This window comes from Chanos chanos, chromosome 7, assembly GCF_902362185.1.
Source record: "Chanos chanos chromosome 7, fChaCha1.1, whole genome shotgun sequence".
Classification (NCBI taxonomy): domain Eukaryota; kingdom Metazoa; phylum Chordata; class Actinopteri; order Gonorynchiformes; family Chanidae; genus Chanos; species Chanos chanos.
Window position 1 is genome coordinate 44,956,239 of NC_044501.1, and position 20,114 is coordinate 44,976,352.

At 42.7% G+C, this 20,114-nt stretch overlaps 1 protein-coding gene across 1 annotated transcript in view; it reads right to left on the bottom strand.

Annotated features, from left to right (window-relative positions):
- Positions 1-19,016, bottom strand: part of casq1b (calsequestrin 1b) — a 20,340-nt gene extending 1,324 nt beyond the window's left edge. The window contains exons 1-8 of the mRNA XM_030779439.1: positions 18,780-19,016; positions 5,996-6,028; positions 2,723-2,816; positions 2,065-2,165; positions 1,751-1,862; positions 1,328-1,401; positions 726-856; positions 509-554 (exon numbers count right to left, since the gene is read on the bottom strand). Coding sequence (XP_030635299.1) covers positions 509-554; positions 726-856; positions 1,328-1,401; positions 1,751-1,862; positions 2,065-2,165; positions 2,723-2,816; positions 5,996-6,028; positions 18,780-19,016 — 828 coding nt within the window. The remainder of the gene's footprint in view (positions 1-508; positions 555-725; positions 857-1,327; positions 1,402-1,750; positions 1,863-2,064; positions 2,166-2,722; positions 2,817-5,995; positions 6,029-18,779) is intronic.
- Between the last annotated feature and the right edge of the window lie 1,098 nt (positions 19,017-20,114).

Sequence of the window (20,114 nt, forward strand, 5' to 3'; positions counted from 1 at the left end):
TTCACTGTGAAGTGCTGATGGCAAGTATTCTTTAAATCTGACATGACAGTTTGACGAGCAGCGATATTTGAGCTCAATCAGACATCATATTAAGTACGTAGCATATTTAACATGCTGTGCTGCATGGTTTTTCATTAATGTTACACGGTTTCAGCATTGGCTGAAGATTGACGTGTATTGATATCTGTGTTATGTGTCAGGCCTTTTGGTCCAGAGCAAAAGGCCCTGCATTGCAGGTTCCCCAACAATCTGGTCCTGGAGGGCCAAATCCATGCTGTTTTTTTTGTTTCAATCAATCAGTAAACCAATCGCTGTCATTTCTGATTGGAAACCGCATACACGTCTTTTTCGTGTTTATAAAAAAAAAAAACAACGACCCGTTTCTGACGAGATGAGGGTCGAAGGCGGTGGGACTTTGACCCTCCAGGTGGCGGGGGGTTGTGGGGAAGCCTGACCCGGGTGCAGGGTTGGTGACTCAGAACATCGGTGAGGTGCTCTCTTCTCTTACCCATGTCTCATACATACTGTGGGGCTCCAGCTTCCTCAGCGTCGGTCTGAAATCGGGGAGAGACACAGATTGGACAGATTAACCGATGCGTCCGTCCTCTCCGTCTGCAGCTTCTTCCTTACGTAGACGGCCATTCGTCTGCTAAATGAGTGCCTTTAACAAACCCCCCGCCCGTCGCAGAAGGCGCTGGTGTGCGGGATAAGAGCAGAGAACCAACCTGTCGTGTTCCTCGATGTAGTCGACCAGCTCGGCCTCCGTGTAGGGCCTTCCGGGGATGGGCACCGGTTCCTCCATGAAGGGCTCGTAGAAATGGACTTCATTCAGTTTCAGTTTCAGCTTCTTAGCGATCTGAACAGAGTGTGAGAAGGAAACCAGGCCCACGACTCGATTGGTTAGTATGGAAAACGCTCAGCATCACGGAGAAAACAACAGCAAGAACAACAACAACAACAACAACAAAAAACAAACAAACAAAACCTTAGCCATGGAGTCGTTGCACTAATGTATATGAATGGTATTGAATTAAAATGTTACATTAGATGTCCATATCCGTATCGTCGACCCATAAATTGGTCCGAGGAATTTAAATTTTCGACCCACTACATAATGTGATCTGTTGTGTTTTGGGATCTAGTTCAGAGACAGAGATCACAGGTGGAAGAGCATTTTAAACCATCTCTACGGTTTTGCAGCTCAACAAAATGCACCTCTGCAAGTCGTTACCCTGTATGTCCGTGTAAATATAAATATATGGGTTAATAACCTCCTGACAAGAGTTGCAATCCGACTGTTCTCCTGCTTTTCTGGTTGTGCTCTTACCTTGGAGTCAAAGGTGACAAAAAACTTCACAAAGGGGTGGAACTCCTCTGCGGCATCGTCATATTCAATAAAGTCTGAAACGTTGAATAGAAACATGCCCTTATTCACCTGAATCGATCTCATTTGTATTGGCAGACATGTGCAAGCATGCACTATATGGTGCAGTCCTCACACATATATTGATATCTTTTTGTTTTGGGGGGGGGGGGGGGTGCAATGGAGATCCAGTAAAATGAGACCATGCGACTGAACATGTCAATGAGGAAAACCTATATGAGCAAATTTCTCCACCATTAGTTTCATTTATTAACCCTTTGTACAAAGTGGACCCACACACACACACACACAAAAAAAGTTTTTCTTGTGCTCGTTTGTTTGTTTTTAAAGGTAAAACTGCATTGTGCTCTGACATCGTTCACTTACGGGGAGACTTTTCGCTCTTGAAGTAACCCACTAGCTTAACGTCTTCATCAAGGTTGTGGAAACCATTCAGTTCCCTCTCGTTATCGATAATTTCAATGGGCTCCTCGATCACCTGGGACGAAAAAAAGAGAAGAAGAAGAAGAAGAAGAGGAAGAAGAAGAAGAAGAAGACAAGAAAAAAAGAACAGAAAAGTCGGAAAACAGAAAAAAAAGATTACAAGGGGTGGTGAAACTGTACTCTGGAATATCTGTCAATCATCACTAATCGACACGGGGATGAGGAACTGTACGGAGAACTTGAACCCTGTCACTTACATCGTAGAGAAATTCCACCAGGGTGTCTGCGGCAAGCTGTCCGTCATACTCGATGATCTCATCATCGGCAAAGATGTAGATGCTGTCAACCTCCTCCAGACCTGAACCAGGAGATTCAGTCCCAAATAAAGAGAAGGGATGCAGGCAGATGTGTAACAGTGTTAGTCGAGTATTTATATGCTTCATGAAAACACAAGATTATTACACTGACATTGAAAAGGAAAAGAGTTAGAATAAAATCATTTGAGATTTTGAATTGTTTCTTTCAGAGGGCTAGGGTTCTTGTAAAAGCATGTAACAGATACACCCTTAGGAGCTCAGCATCAAATGCAATGCCAAGGACTGGCCATAGGGAGGCAATATTTTGCAATTTAAAACAGTCCTTTGACCAAAAAAAAAAAAAAAAACCTTACATGAAGTGAAACTACCATGAATCAACCACTAGAGGTTCCTATGTTCCAGAAAAAATGTCTACTGTAACCGAAAATTCGACAATGTAATGCGTTTCAAAAACACAAATCTCTTGCGCCGGTGGTGTGCTTGAGTCTTTTTAATCGAATGTTTCATTTGTGTCTCCTGACTGGAAATGGGATACAGAGTGACAGAATTACTGACGGGACGGAAGGTGACTGAGGATTTGAAGAGATTGGAGGATTACCAAGCTTCTTAGCGACAGCGATGTCCTTCTTTTCGTCGACCAGGCCGAATCCGATATCCTCGTCGTCCAGATCATCCAGTACCTGCGCGGCAAGCTGCACACACCAAAAAAAAAAAAAAAAAACGCAGGTCAAGAAAATCTTTGGAGTTTTTTGTATGTTTTTGTGTTTGTGTGGGCATGTATGAGAGAGAGAGAGCGAGAGGGAGGGAGAGTCAGAGAGAGTGAGAGAGATAGAGAGAGAGAGAGAGGGAGAGAGAGTGAGTGTTTTTCAGCTTTTCTCATAGCTATCATTTTTCTTTCTTCAAGATGTCTGATAAAGGATTTTTTCCTTCCATTGTAATCTTGCCTAGACTAAAAACTGAAGCATTATACACTCGGGTGTACTGTAAAAGAAGAAAATGCCCCCCCCCCCCCCCCCCCCCCAAAATATGCTTGATGTATGTGCACACCTTAACCACAGCATGCCTACAGCAAGAGATAAGGCCTTAAAAGCAAAAACCTTAGAACGCTGCCCCTGCACTTTCTAAATCTGAATGAAATTAGAGCCATTGATGGACAGTTGGTTTGACCACTGAGAAAACACCCTCTGTATGAGGACTTTGGCGCTGCAGAAAAGAGGGCGGGGCATTTTTTTTAGCTTCTCTGTCAGAGGAGCGAGGAAGAGCAACAGGTGCACATAGGGAAGGAGGACGAGTGCTCATATTTTGTAAATGAAAACCACAGATTATACTACACATGTACACACACACACACACACACACACACACACACACGCACACGCACACACATACAGGCACGCACATACACACACACACACACACACATGCATGCACACTAACCCACACTACACACATATGTACTGCACACATGCACACACCTGCACATACACACACACACACACAGACCTACGCATGCACACACACACAGACCCATGCATGCACACACACACACACACACACACACACACACACACACACACACACACACACACACACACACATACATACAGACACACATACACATACATGCACGCACATACACAGACACACACACGCACGCACACACACACAAACATACTACACACACACACACACACACACAACAGAAGAAAAAAAAAAAAAACACATATATACGTCGACGTATATTCACACATCTCACATACATAATTGTGTATGCTAATATAATTTCATGCAAGTATGCACGCTCTCTCTCTCTCTCTTTCTCTCTGTCTCACACACACACACACACACACACACAAACATCCACACACACTAACACCTAAAGATCTCCTTGCAGCCCTGTGGAGCCCTGTTCATAGTGAGAGCCCAGGACCATAAAACATAGCCATTGACATACACATGCTTCACAATAATAACATTTTCTCTCTGTTTAATGAAAGACGTACATCTGACCCTTATGGTTTTGAATAGCGTTTGACTGGATAAAAGACTTCTTCTCCAGCAGCACGGTCCTGACGCAAGGGAGGCAGAGGACAGGTTCAAACCTCTGTCACACAGAAACTCTGCTCTCAGATAACACAGACTGGATTCTTCAAATCCAATCAGCAAAACAGGTCCAAAAAAAAAAAAAAAAAAAAAAATATATATATATATATATATATATATATATATATATATATATATATATATACTTTTGTAAGAGAAAGTTTGAATTGTTAAAGTCTCTTCTAGTAGGTAGTAGGTATCCGGTAATGAAGCTGACCTCCAACGTAGGTCTTAAAGTAAACTGTTCAGGTACGCCAAACTGTTTACCCTTCAAGTTCAATAACAAAAACAAATCATCCTCCTTTCTTTTCTTTTTTTTTTTTTTTTTCAAATGGCCCAAAAGACGCCCGTATCAAGAACGTGTATAAATTTTGAATGATGAAACTGCGCTAAACTGAAATACATAAACGGAGAGGACGTGAAAACAAATCTCACACTTTTTTTTAATCTTTTAATGGGTTATGTTTTCAGGGAGAATCACTGTGTCTGAGAGAAAGGGGAGGTTGCTAAAATGAGGTAAGGCAAATGTACATGTTAAAACTGAATTTACTCATTCATGTGAAGTGTCTAAAATTGAAAGAACAAACAAACAAACAAAAAAAAAATGTGATTTTGTGGTTCTTAGTATAAAAACCTCCTGACTCTCACTGACCCCTCGTAAATACTATGGCAGGTATTCATTTTGACTACGTAAACACATTTACCTGTGATGAATGAATCAGAATGAGTATTTCAGAGGGTTTGAATCCAGTTGAATCTTGTCCCATTCAGCTTTTAAACCTCCATCCTGTATAAAATTTCAGCTTTTCTCTTCTGGCTTTAATAATACCAATTAAAATTTATATTCTATTCTGTTCTATTCTATAGATAATAATGAAAATAACAATTATTCATCATCATTTAGTATGACAGTCGATAGATAGACAGACAGACAGACAGACAGACAAACAGATAGATAGATAGATAGATAGATAGATAGATAGATAGACAGACAGACAGACAGACAGACAGATAGATAGATAGATAGATAGATAGATACCAGGCGCTCTGTATGTCACTCAGAAGCAGACAGTATGGTTGTGATATTTCCAGCCAGGTCAGTATCTAGGGGAGACACTGTGACAGATCAGTTTCAGCCTCTCTGTCATTAAAGCCCCTGAAATATTGTCCCATCATCTATCTGTAGAGCCAAAATGGCTGCCAGCACAGCCCTTACAACATCTTTTGTGTGTCAAAGCTGATGGGACAAACTATCCACTCTTGAAGAGCGCATTTCTCTTGAAGAGTTGATAGGACCAGGACGGTTGGGTTGATATCGAGTTGGGTGAGACGAGTTAAGAGCAGCTTTTGTATTTGTTGTTTGTTTGTTTGTTTGTTTGTTTTTAAACGGTGCGGTGTCGGCCATGTCAGCGGCGTTGCATAAAAGGCTTCATTCTCTCAGACGCTCCCTGCCACTGAGAAGCACAGACCACATCCCAAAAAACCGTAAAACAGCACCCATCCCTTGACTGGCTAACCTCTATGTCCTTACGTCAGCCAGGTAGTTTACTCTGATCCGTTTAAACGGGAGGGCAAAGATGCCGTTGAGGTTTTCAAAGAGTGGCTTTGATTATACACCAGGCTGCTCAGAAAGAGAGAGAGAGAGAGAGAGAGAGAGAGAGAGAGAGAGGGAGCAAGCGAGCGAGTGCAAAGAATTAAAAGAAAGAGTAAAAGAAAGAAAGAAAGAAAGAAAGAAAGAAAGAAGAATCGTTTCGGGACCCGAACATACCTGGTACGTCAGGGCGGCGGGACTTGTTAGCAACTGTAGAGAGAAGTCAAGTCACCCTTTAGAGCAGAGGACAACTGACAGAAGACAGAATCAGATAAAACGCACAGGTCAAAGACAGTAACCACCCAAATTATACCTCCACATGACAGCCAACGACACACTCACACAACCACCCACAGAGACCAGAACCGTCTAAACACAGAGGACAACTGACAGAAGACAGAATCAGATAAAACGCACAGGTCAAAGACAGTAACCAGCCAAATGATACCTCCACATGACAGCCAACGACACACTCACACAACCACCCACAGAGACCAGAACCGTCTAAACACAGAGGACAACTGACGGATAACGACAAACACAAACAGGCAGCGATGCTAGCAGCATTCTCTGCTCTTTCCAACCTTCTCAGACATCCCATTCACCACTGACAAATTCAGACAGAATTCAGTCCTTGCTCATGTTTCGCCTCATTTATGGTGTTAAAATATTCCAGGGTCTTCACCAGGCCCCTGATAAACTGAGGCGCAGAAAAAGACCCTTCGCTCTCGACTGCTACAGGACGTTTCAGAGTCATGTTATTATTTACATACTACAACGGCGCGCTAAATATACTCTGTGATAACAACCTGTTGGTCTGAAGTCCAGCACAGTTTGTTAGTTGGCGATGACAGATATAATGAGTCAGAAATGACTCAAAAACGACAGCTTGTACAAGCAGTCTGTTTGACACCACCTACCACATCCCCCTCATGTTTCTACAGTTTTATTATTACTATAATTGCTTCAGATGAACCACACGGCCAGCCACTAGTCATAGTTCAAAAACTGAGATTGAACCAAATGGGTTTTTGAACAGCGACAATATGTATGGAGCTGAATCGCTTGGAAACCCTCTTTCATGTCGATGTCAAAGGGTCTCGGCTCGCCTCGTTCGAGCTCCGTTTTGAAGAAGTCCGTTTAAGGCTGGGACGAAACGACCTCGCTGCCTCTCAGGGGTCAAGCCAAATTGCTTTTATTGTGTAATAACACAGAGAAAGGCAATTAAAGCTTTGACTTCAGAGGTCAGGTTAGTTCTTTTCTAAGAGCTTTGAGTTCTGTCCCTCCTTTGTTCACTGTGAATTTTGTCTTCTTTTTTTTTTTTTTTTTTTTTCAATTCTTTCGGTCTTGTCAAGGCTTTGCATTTTTGAATAAACTAAAAAAAAAAAAAGACATGGAATTATAAACAGTGTGTGGCACCAGTCAAGCACAACTCTTAGACACAGACCGCGTTAAGTTTACATTAACATACACAGTGATTTTTTTTTTGTATACACTGTTTTTTTTCTTTTGTTTGTGGTAAATACACTTCTGGCGCTGAGGCAAGTTGGCAGCCTACCTAGTAACTCTGTCTGTGTGCGCCCTTTCTTTTCCACTCTTTCTGATTCTTCTTTTTTTTTTTTTTTTAACTTTTTCTGCTTATCTACTCCACATTTAGCATGTATTTTTCTTTTCCCCCTAAATTTCCTCAACAAAGTATCTATCTATCTATCTATCTATCTATCTATCTATCTATCTATCTATCTATCTATCTATCTATCTATCTATCTATCTAAATACGTACATTGATCAGAGTATAATTTGCTAATTTCATCATGTACAGGCTTTGAAAGCATCTAGATCTGATTTAACTCTTTAAATTTGGAGCAAAATCTATCCAGCTCGCTCTCGCTCTCTCTCTCTTTCTTTCTCTCTCTCTGTCTGTATATATGTATACATACAAACACATATGCACACAGAGGATGTCCACCCCCCCCCCACTCTTCCCAACGTTCCAGTGGTCACAGAATCCCCAGACATGGTCATACTGGTCAGATGAAGGGTATTTATATGAGGAGCAAATGGGCTGAAGCTATATAAGGTTCTATCTGGGGTTGCTACCAGGAGGGGTCCTGGTACACTTCGTTACATAGGACTGAACTGGTGTGTGCATGCGTGTGTCTGTGTGTGTGTGTGTGCGTGTGCGTGTGTGTTGGGGGCGGGCCACTGAATCCAATAGTTGACACCAAATCCATCACTCTTTCTTAAAATTTTTTTTGTGGGAGGGGTGGGGGGTGTGGGGGGGGGGGTCTGTCTAACGCGCTATCGCTCCCTCTGTCCTTTTGTCGGTGGGTTTGATGCTGGAACTGTGTTCTCAGTGTCCCTCTGACAGTGTGAAATCGTGAACGCCTCTGCCGTTTTCTGCCGAATGTAGGGTGCCACACATGTGCCAGTGTGTGAGGCCTAAGGTGTAGGAACTCCTGTGATGTTGTTATCACTACTGCTGTTTTTCCTTTCTTCTTTCTTTCTTTTTCTTTTCTTTTTTTTTTTGTTGTTGCGTCTCCCCAAATGTAATTATCTAGGCCAAGGACAAATGTGACTCACCTACGCTATCTAGCTCTCAGCGGAACAAAAACCGCGAAACGAAACGTCTGAAGAATGATGGCGAGTTTGATAACGCAGCAAAAGGCCGGGTAGCCCACGTAGTTAGAGTAATTTTGTGGGCAAAGTGAGAGCAGGCTAATTTTCAAACACTGCACTGCAAATTTATGAAAAGGCAGTTTAATTTCCCCCTCTGAGACAACACTGAGATTAGATTTGTTTCAATTACAGCAAAGACAAATAAACATGCTCTCCAATTTAATTTCCTTTTTTTTTTTTTTTTTTAATAATTTGTGCATAAATTTAGCATTGGTGTCAGCTGCAAACATTAGCTGCCAGGCCTTGAGCTATCGTGTCAAACTGATTTACTGCTCATTTTTAGCCTTTGAACTGAGGAATTAGAGTCCCGTTACCCTTGGAAACGTGAGAAGAGAGAAGCTAATATTAAGGAGTGTGGAATTTCAGGGCAAGATGCTAAAAGATCGCATAACACAGTTTCAGCTCCTTCACTTACAGGCACAGAGAAAATGAGCTGAATAATCAGACAGTTCTCTACAGTACTTTTCACCAGCCAATCAACAGCAGTTCCCCTGCTGTCATTAGCCAATCATCTGTTTAGTCTATCTCTTATGACTGTGTGGCTAACTGTAAAAAGAGTCCACTGCTGCACTGTCTGGATCAAGACCACAGTTGTGTCAATAAGCATTCCACCTATCACAGCAAACAGGCATGCTGTTATGAATGATATGCTGTTATATTACATAACTTGAATCTAACAGTAATCTTCTTTTACATATTTCTCATGCTAGCCATGCATAATATTTTTCTTTTTTAAATGAGACGCTTAAAAATTAAGTTATTTTTAGGACTTTCTGCTATTGAGTAAAATTAGGCAATGAACATCCAATCAGAATTGGCCTTTTTCACTTTTATCATTCATTATTTCTTCATTTTAACATTGGTTCTGTGCTTCGCTCAGAGAGCTGTGCTAAGCTTGGGGTTTTCTCACCAAGTTCAACTATAGCATCTGAGTATGGGTTTTCATGGCACTTTGAGTCTCTCTCTCTCTCTCTCTCTCTCTCTCTCTCTCTCTATCAAACATAATTTGTATTATCATGAAAAATTTCAACAACTGCAGATGATAGGGTTGCCAAAAAGAAAAAAATAACAACAACAGCAACAAAACAAAACAAAACAAAACAAGAGGAATATTGATCATGTATCAAAACATACATGAATTCAGTGGAATGTCACAGTGTAAATACAGAGCTTTACTGCGTGGGAATTTCAGATGTTTTGAAACACTGTCAAAACGAGGAGGTCCTCTGAATGTGTTTTTTGTGGAATAAAAGAAGACTCACTTACTTCAGACAACACGAGGAGGAAAAAGAACTACTGCCAAATCGATGACAAATTTCCCATGAGACTCAATCTGTTCCACACCAACTGGGAATTATGACTCAGGGTCCACGCCATACGACTCCACCGAAAATCACTTTTTGTTTGGCAGGACCCCTGTTCTGACCTTGGCAAAAAAAAAAAAAAATTGTCTGAAGTAAGTGAGTGGGAAGTCACAAGGCCCAAAACCTTGACAAGACTAGCTATTCTTCATGAAACGGAACCATGAGCTGAAAGAACAGTAGTGGTTACATCCAGCTTTGTAGGGACGGCAAAAAATGAATACATTTCTACGTTTTAAAAAGGTTTTAAAATTCTTACAAAACAATAAGCAGTGGTCTTCCTTCAGAAGTCTTCAGAAGTTATTAAAAACATAAAAATACCGACGCAAAAACTATGAAACTTCCTTGTCAGGCTCTGAACATGTCTAAAATTCCTTCCAGCGGAATAGCCGTGTGAAGCTCGTTTATATCTTCAGTGTGAAGAGCGGTTTCCCTCGTAGGTCCGAAAATGCATTATCACTGTCTGTAAGTGTTGTGTACTTCGCAGCGGGCACAGACTCGGGCTTGTTTAGCGAGGCCTAAACTCGGGAATCCTCGGGAATCCTCGGGAAGGGATTTGAGAACAATGCTGAGTGTCTGTGAGAGAGAGCCTCTACGATACGGGCTCCTGCTTCTTCATCTTCACAGCGGCGGTCTAAGCGAGACTGAAGTGGAAGCTGCTATTGTCAGGGGTCGTGAGAGGCGTGCGGATCCTCGAGAGGATACACAAAAGAACTCTCGGGGGTCTCATGCTGCTTGCTTCAGGTTCGATCTGGCCCCATCTGTTTTTTCTTTTTCTATTGTGTATATATATGGCTCTATTAGCTGTGGGGTTTTTTTTTGGGGGGGGGGGGGGGGGGGGGGGGGTTGGTAGTGAAAGTAATTCAATTCAATGTCAAGTATGTCAATGGAAAGGTCTGTGAGATACTGTTTCGGAATACCGCCTGAAATGTCTGAGATCTCTGCCTGTATAAAACCAGGACTATGTATCACTCAGTAACACTTTATTAGATAACCTAACACTGTCATCTGGTTACAGATGCCAAAGGGACCTTCTAACAGTTCATGTCACCACAGAGACAATTACTTCTCCAACACTACAGCTTATTGTCACTGAACAGCGAAATTCTGTGATTACTGTAAAATACGTCGATGCCCACATTTAATAATTGATATATTTCAGTTAACACAACTACTTGTAATACTTATAACAACATCTTTATTAACAGCGATAAGATAAGATTTGATTTGCAGAGAACATAGCTGGGCCTGTTCATGTTTAGTAGAGATGCCCTGTGCCTGTAAGCTCAGTGATAAATAAGTAATGTGTGTGGGTCCACACACAAAGTGAATTATACACAAACAGTATTATGTAATATTACTCTAGGTGACCTCGGAAGACATAGAAAACAAAGCAATCTCAAATGCTCCCGCACCTACCCACCCACCTACAGTACTCTCTCTCTCTCTCTCTCTCTCTCCCTCTCTCTCCATCTCTCCCTCTGTCTCTCTCTCCTCCTTTCTCTCTCTCTCTCCCTCTGTCTCTCTCCCTCTCTCTCTCTCTCCAGCTCTCTCCCTCTCTCTCTCTCCATCTCTCTCTCTCTCTCTCTCTCTCTCCTCTCTCTCTCTCTCTCTCTCTCTCCCTCTGTCTCTCTCTCCCCCTCTCTCTCTCTCTCTCCCCCTGTCTCTCTCCCTCTCTCTCTCTCTCTCTCTCTCTCTCTCTCTCCCTCTCTCTCCATCTCTCTCTCTCTCTCTCTCTCACACACACACACGCACACAAAAGCTGCAGTTCTTCCAAAAAATCTAAGATCATGCAATTATGCAATTCTGCTTTTAGAGCTATGAGAAAGTCTCCCACATTTCCATGCTGTGTGGCCAGTAAAACTGAACCTGACAGATGATTGGCTAATCCATCCATATCCACCACCAGTGGGTCTGGGTCCAACATATGTACACACGCATAAACAAATACAGCATACATCGTGTAGAGCTGAATGCTGTTTTACGGCAGCTAAGCCTTAATTTACTTCTGCCCTTTCGCTATTCACTTATTATCATTTTTGTGAGGATAAGATTGTAGAGCACATTGGAAGGCCTATTCAGCTCACGAGAGACCTCTCTGAAACACAATAAGATAAGTCCAATGAGACATTACTCTAATGCAAGTTCAAACAAAGGACCACATGTTAATGCTGAGAGGCAAAAAAAAAAAAAAAAAGAAAAAGAAAAACCCTAAAGAGAACTCATAGCTCGAGCTGATCCATGCAGATGTCTTGAACACGATCTGATAGTTCGGCTTCGAATTTCCTTGCTTGGGACGTGGCTTCTTCTGGGAATGTGTGGGACGTCTCGTCGACGTAGACACCAAGACTCTGAATCCTCCTCTGTAAATATTTCATGGAGCACTTTGCTCTCCTGCATTTCCACGCCGTTTTCCGACACGGACGAGACGTGTCCTTCCATTATGTAGCTCGCGAGGTCATTCATAAATCATAAGATACGCGAGCACATGCACCAAAACACAACAGAGTGACCTGAAAGAAGCAGCTGACTTCATCTCCTCTACCCAGGCTGCAAAACTTGGAGAAAGTGGGAAACATCTCCGATCCACCGTTTTTGTTTTTTTTTTGTTTTTTTAATGAATGTGGAGTCACAGACCTATTCTTTAAAGTGAGAAAGAAGTTACTGTGCAGAGATGTTGTGTCATGGATGTCTGCTGGATGTCTGACGGATTCCCAGATGGCACGTTCTAGATGACCGGTGGACAAGAGGAGCTGTGCTGTGTGTGCAGAGACAGTCTACCTTTATGTCAGTTAATGCTAAAGTCAGTGGCACAAGAGAACTGTTTAAGCTCGCAGATATTCCATGCTGCTAATCTCCCTTGACAACCAAGCAGAAGAAATGAACGTGACCCATGAATGCCATGCAACTGGTGCTTAGTATTATGCTGAGTAACATATTGAGAGGCAGAGTATGTTAATCAAGGCCTGCCTGGGAGGCAAACTGTCATGACTAGAAATTCACCTGACATCTTTATACATAACCCTTCATTAAGATCCCACCTCCAGTAGAGGGCAAACTAATAGCATTACGAAGCCTGAGCGAGAGAGAGAGAGAGAGAGAGAGAGAGAGAGAGAGAGAGAGAGAGAGAGAGGGAGAGAGAGAGAAAGAGAGAGAGAGAGAGAGAGAGAGAGGGAGAGAGAGAGAGAGAGAGAAAGAGAGAGAGAGAGAAAGAGAGAGAGGGAGAGAGAGAGAGAGAGAGAGAGAGAGAGAGAGAGGGAGAGAGAGAAAGAGAAAGAGGTTGAGTGTGTGTTGAAAGTTGGAAAGAGGGGGAGTGTGATCTTGGCTGATAGCGTAGCGTAGTGTAGATGAGCTTGGATAGAAGACGATGGAGCAGCTGAATGTCAGAGGGGAAAAATGGCCACAGCGGCTAAAATTAGCACCCCCCCAAACCCCCCCCACCCTCACCGCCCCGAGCCAGTCGCTCGGACACAGCCAGCGAAAACTATTTTGGCCCGTCCGGGATATGCTGACACATACGGAGCGCCTCGCGGGCCGTTTCTGAGCCAGCGCTGCAGAAATGCAGCAAGTAGCACCGCTCATCAAACAGGGCCATAGACAGGGGATTTGGGACTGGTCAGCCCAGACTGCAAACTAAATAATAACTCAGTTACAGTGGTGCTTTCCTCAATACAGCACTTAATACCAATCTCCTGTGGGATTTGTCATACCCTCAGTCTAACACAACTCAATCGATCAATCAAAGTCCCTATGGATTGATACAAATCCTGCAAGAATTTGCTTACCTCTAATGTGGTAGTGTTAATGTGGTTGGGAAAGAGCAAATTTCTCCTCTTAAAACAATACTATGTTGGATACAATGCTTACTGGTGTGGGGTTTTGATATAAGCTCAAACTTCTCTAGACGAGCAACAAGGTGCAACACGCTTGCATGGCTAAACGGGCAGTTTTAAATGAGCTACGCAAGTGTTAATTTAAACGTCTCAGAGTGAATTTAGCACAAGCAAATTTCCTCCACGATTAACAGAGCCTACTTCCTGCTCCATTAAATGTTAAATATTCATAGTTTCTCCACTCAATTCAACCGAAACCACTGTTTAAAAAAAAAAAAAAGAAAAAAAAAAGGTAGAACATTTAAATTAGTGCCACGTCAAAGTCGGTTCCAAATATATTAAAAATGTCCATTTAAAAAAATGCAGTCATTGCACAGTACATCAGAAACCCTACTTTCATTCAAACTTTGCTAAAAGTCGCGCTGTTCATCTGACATTTTTGGAAAGAAAAACAGAAACAGATACATCCCTGATGCTTCCTCCTACTGCTGTCATTTCTTTTCTGTTCCTCTCACCAGCATCTGTGGTTAATTGTCAGAGTGAGTTGAGTTTGAGATTGATGACTGGGTTGATGATAATGATCCTACACAGAAAACTAATCAGCGTAATCAACTCTCTAGCGGACCTGTGGGGTCGAAAAGGCATTGCTGAGTCCTCGTCACTCTCAGCTTCCGCCCCTGATAGACAAGGGGCCCCTTCGCACCAGCGTCAGCTCAAGTGCCAATCAGATCCCCGCGAAGAGTTCATGTCTCTGCTGAGTTGGGCATGGGGTGTTTCAAACGATCTCCTCAAGAGGTACTTGGTGAGAACTATCTGATTTAGATGCTGTCGAGAAATAGAGAGGGGGAGAGAGAGAGAGAGAGAGAGAGAGGTTGCCTCGAACAGAAAGAAGACTGATTGGCTCTGGAAAAGCAAAACAAGAAGAAGATAGAAGAATTCATTCTGTGAACATCATGGGGCCGAAGCGTCTCCTGATTTTCCACAGTATCTTCTTTAGAAAAGACAAAACAGAGATACTGATATTTGTGTCTTTTTTAGTTGTTGTTGTTTTTAAACCATTTGTAGAACTGCATGTGAATGCAGGTCCCAATAAATCCCTGACCTAAAACAAAAGAAACCCGTTGAAACAAAGCGTTTGACTCTCTGACTCCGAGCCTCCAACACGCACAAATACCCAACATCAGCTATCTGTCATAGCAAATCGTCTGTCACACTGTAATCTCTCATCTCTGCCACAGGCTCTCATGCCCCTCAGCTTTTTCCTGTTCGACTGTTAAAGTCTGTTGGCTTTGGAATCACTGGCTGGCTCTCTCTTTTAGATGGTTAAAGCTCAAGACAAGGAAGAGGCATTGACAGAGTGGATATCTATTTTTCTGTTTCTGTTTCTTGATCATGTGAATTGTGGTTTTCATACATCTTTATTTACGCGCCAGAACGACTCAAGAGGACGATTAAGCGTATTGCAATTACATCATGCACACGAGGTATCCGTGTCTTGCTGAGTCACATGACCTGAGAGTTCCCTCCAGGCTTGCGTGTTGGCCAATGAGTTTATAATCGGTTGTGAATGACACCGCTTCTGATTTGGATGTAGTCCATGTGTTCCTAGAGCACGATCATTCGAAAGGGTTCAAACTGGGAAGGTATCTGTGACGATACGATACTAGATTTCCAGAAGGGCAGGAGCACGTTTGGAGAGGAGGACATTCTAAGTTTCGTACAGAGACAGCAGGTATAGTGAGAATTTATGACATCAACCAAAAAAAGCTTCTTTAATTGAGGGCATTAATGTCTAGAGGGGAGGACTTCTAGAATTTGCGTTAAGGTACCACCAAAGTGAGTACTGCAGCTTCCAGTTGTTAATGCTGTCTTGAATAGTCATTTTGCTCACAGCTGAGAATACCAATGTGTCCCTTTTCATTTTTCAAGCCTTTTAGTTCTTTAGTTATCTTTATTCTGTTTGTTTCTTTATGTTAATCTCCCAGCACAAAGACAATGCCATACCTCAAAATACATAAATAAAATAAATAAAATCAAAACTCAGATGTAACTATTATAGCTTTAATATGCAGAATTTCTCTCTACAAAGCAATATTGCTCAACAGTGCGACTAATTACTCCACCTACGAGACATGTTTTTTTCTGCTGTGCCCTGGGTACAACGACATGATTTGGAATATTCTAGAAATTTGCCACTGTATTTGAAGTGTGTGCTTCAGGGGAAAACCACCTGAAAGAAAGCTCTGATGCCAACTCTAACACACAAACATTACTGAGGAGAGCAACTGTCAGAGGCTTTTAATGATGCTCTGGTTACCATGACGAGAATTTGATAACTAAAGGGATTTACAAAGCCCAGCACAGACAAAGCAAACAATCGCAGTGTTATTTCACAAAATGAGGCTTTCTGCTTTTCTGTGTATTGGACCCTAACTGAGAAAAGGAGGGAGTGGGGGGGGGGGAGAGAGCGAGAGAGAGACAGAGAGAGAGAGAGGAGAGCAAGCATGAGCATATGGTTTTATGGTGGTTTGCTGAATGAGGTCTAGAAAACTGACACTGTCACTCTATTCCTCTGAGTTGCAGTCAGATCTAAGCAGCGGAATGTGCTGAAAAGCAAAGGTTAAAGGTCGTCTTGGTCACATGTAATTATGTACATAGAGTCTCTAGCCGATGTTATCTTCCACAGATTAGCTCACAAGATAGACATCCTCCAGTGTATGTTCTTGCTGTAAAATACCAAATTAAAAAAAAAAAACCAAAAAAACCTTTCTACGAGGTCTTAATCAGGAGACTTCATAAATAGATGATAGATCATAAATACTGTGATTATGGTCCGGTAGGGGATTTTTTTATGGTCTGTAGCAGAAAGAGGAAGCAGAGAGGGACAGGATATGACAGATCATTTTGAGTGGAACTTTATTAAAGCTGCATTTCTGAATCCTGCCCCTGGAGTGCTTTTCTTCTTTTTCTTTTTTTTCTTTTCTTTTTTTTTCTTTGTTTTTTGATTGCCCAGCCTTTGATTAGCTGAAACAGATGTGCTAGAGCATGGAGATACAGTTAAAAAAAAACACTTCTAGAGCCATGGGTGTCCTGCAGTAGGATTACCAAAAATGGGATTTTTCAATCCAGCCAATCTTAGAATAACCCAACACAACCACAACGTAACACTGAACAATCAAAGCGGTTCAGTCTGCGTTTCAAGAGCCAGAGCTGCCCAGAGTTGGAAGCCGGTGTTTCATATATATATATATATATATCTATATGGATGACTGTTTGGTGCATTTCGTAGATCATCTGTAATGAGGAGGAGGAGGAGTCTTAGGCTGCCTGTACAGGTTTAGAGTGTCACTATGAGCTCGACCGGACTTGCTAACGTTAGCGCGTTTGGGAGGCACACGTGTATCAGTAATGTCAGACGAACTTCTCAGACATATTTGACCTCTCCGAGCGAAGGGTGAAGGATGCTGACAACGTCAGCAGGTATCACCGTGTCATTTCTGTTTCTGAAAGGCTTATAGGCGGAGGAAACAGGAGGTTACGTTTTAGCTAGCCGCCAGGTTCGCATGAAATGTCCTATCCATCACTGTTTCTGCGTTTTGCCATGCTCAGCAATGCTAGTTTTAGTCACTTATTGCCTTTTTTAGGTGTCGAGTATTTCTCTGTCTGTTTGTTCTATCCTCACCACAAGCCACCTCTACAACAGGACACTTCATTCTAACCTTGTATTCAATTTTCCTGTGTTTGGGTCATAAGAAAAAGCTCACAATAAATGAACTATTCAGACAACTCCGTCTCCGTTGCGGAAACGGTCTCCGACCTCACCTAAACAATTTATCAGGGCAAAATCCTGCCACAGTCATCTACGTCAGATGTCAGGTGGAGATTTATGATGTAAACACAATGCTGCATCATGGTGAGAAACAAATTTCTAAAACAGGTAGACTATCAGTAATATTACATAGATGGGCATATTAGAACCTTAAATTCATTGGGTATTTATGTGGAATGTGTAAGAATAAGTTTAACACAGCCTCTTAAACTAGGCTGGTATAAGCCTTATGTTTGCTGGACTCATTCAGCTGTCAGATCATTGTGAACAATGTGTGTGTGTGTGTGTGTGTGTGTGTGTGTGTGATTAAAGCCATCTAACCCAGCAGCCACAGACAGAAAAACAGATAGAGGAAGAAAGAGGATTCCCTCTTTTGTCCTGATCTGTTTATTGCAGTCAATCACAGCAACAAATCATTGCCTACCTGCGTGCCTGTACACAGACAGTTTTGCTGTGGACATGCATTTTGCTGCATCATCAACCAACACCATCAGACCTTTAACGGTTGAGAAGACAACTTGCCTCCCTCTACTTTTTGTCCTTTTTTCTCCTCTACAAAAAGAGATCCTTCTGGAGAACATGCAAGGATGATAATCTGAGGAAAACTACATGAATCTTCTCTTCAGGTTGGCGTAGGTTCATTCTTAATCTTGTGTAGTGTATAGACCAGTAAGGTTTATGCCAATCTAACGACCCACTCCTCTAACCTACCCGGTAACACGTTTTGAGGATCTGACTCTGATTGTTCACACATATTTCCTTAGCCAATCATGATGAAGCGATCTGTCACAACACCAATCCCGTGAAATCCCATTGCGCTGACTCCTAGACCCTTTGAAACCCAAACCTTTTTGTCATTTGCCACCTGCGCCTTTATAAAGTGTATGTTACAACAACTCTAGGTTCATCTGCCAAGTCTCACACAGTGTTCAGTTCTCCCTTTTCCGATCCAGCTGGAGTCTTACTCATAACTTGCAGATGTTTGGCATTGGTCAACAGGAGATGCGTACGTGAGGAATTGGAACGGTTCCATCGCTCCGCGGAGAGCTTCCAGAGATACCGCACGATTCTTAACCCTCCCGTGTTATGACCCCCCCCCCCCCCCATGCATGACCCCTCTCTGTCTCGACTTAAGCCGGTCTAAACCCCCTCTATCCATCTCAATTATCAAATCATCTCTTATCCTCCCTTCTTTCCAATTTTCTATCCTTCTTTTTTTTTTTATCCCCTCAAGGTATGAGCGATCAGAAAAAACACACCTCCAAGGCCAGTTCCTCCATTTCAAACTGCTTCTTGGACATGTGGTCCGCGCCAACAGCCGCGTGGTAGTAGATGACCATCACATCGTATTGCTTCATCACAGACTTGTAGTTCTTGTTGGTGAGGTCGTGGACGCGGTCTTTGCCATCGTACTCGGGGATCTCCAGACCTTTCTCTCCCCAGCAGAGACTGCCTAAGGAGAGAAGAACTCCCACAAACACCCAGCCCCACTTCATGTTCCCTTTAATGTTTAAAAAAAAAAAAAAAACGAACGATCAATCGAAAATGACGAGAGGTTACTGCGGTTCTAGTGTTTGTTGTTTTTTTACTTTGTTCCTAACTAAGAAGGTGGGGAAAATAAAGGTAGCAGGAACAAGGTCCGGTTCGTGTGCCCGCCACCCAGAAGAAGAGCAGGTCGGACAGTAAACCCCCCCCTTTTTAAAAAAACACACACTCGCTTGCTCGCTAAGGTTCGGAGGGGTTGGGTCCAGTGATGGATGAGGGTGTGTGAGGGGAAGTTGTCAGAAAACTAAGTGACGATGAGCTGATTGAAGGGGAAAGGGCACCACTGAAAAGGCATGGGGAGGTCTGAGACGCAAAAGCTGACTGGGATTCATTGCCTAGATGGAAAAAATAGGTGGATATTGGGGAGGGACTAGGTTTACAGTTGCCACCTCTTCAGAGGGACTCGCTGGTGGCGGAGATACATGGCCAGGACAGAAAAAGAGAAAACCAGAGAGAGAGAGAGAGAGAGCGAGAGATACCTTCACTCAAAGAGAGTGGAAGGTGAGAGTGGTTTAACTACAGAGGGACAGGATTCCATTTCCATATTAAGTTTTGTTGAGGGCTTAAACCCTTGCTAAAAATAAGGACGCTGTTGGACAGCAGGAGTAAGGTGACAACAAGGGTGTCCGGTATACAGTCGAGCAGTCGCCGTGGTGACGAGGTGCTCTAGTTCACTCCAATGCATTTGCTACCAGCTAATGTCAGCACGGCCAATAAGATGATGTATTCCGACAGCAGGCCGAAGGCTGGGCGTGAAGCATGCAGATTGGCCCCACCCACGTCTCTGTCAGATTAGAAAACTCCTCCTCCTGCATCTCATACATGGACGTACGTGAACATATGCTACCACTTTTCTAAAAGATGTTGTTTAGGGTCAGGATTTTTATTGGTGGTGTTGCTTTTACTGTCGAGAGCTATCTGTTGTTTTAATAATGTCTGTCTTGAGAGAGAGAGAGAGAGAGAGAGAGAGAGAGAGAGAGGGAGAGAGAGAGAGAGCTTCTCTCAAAGACAAGGTGAGGTTAGAGTGCTTCAGCTATAGGGGAAATTCT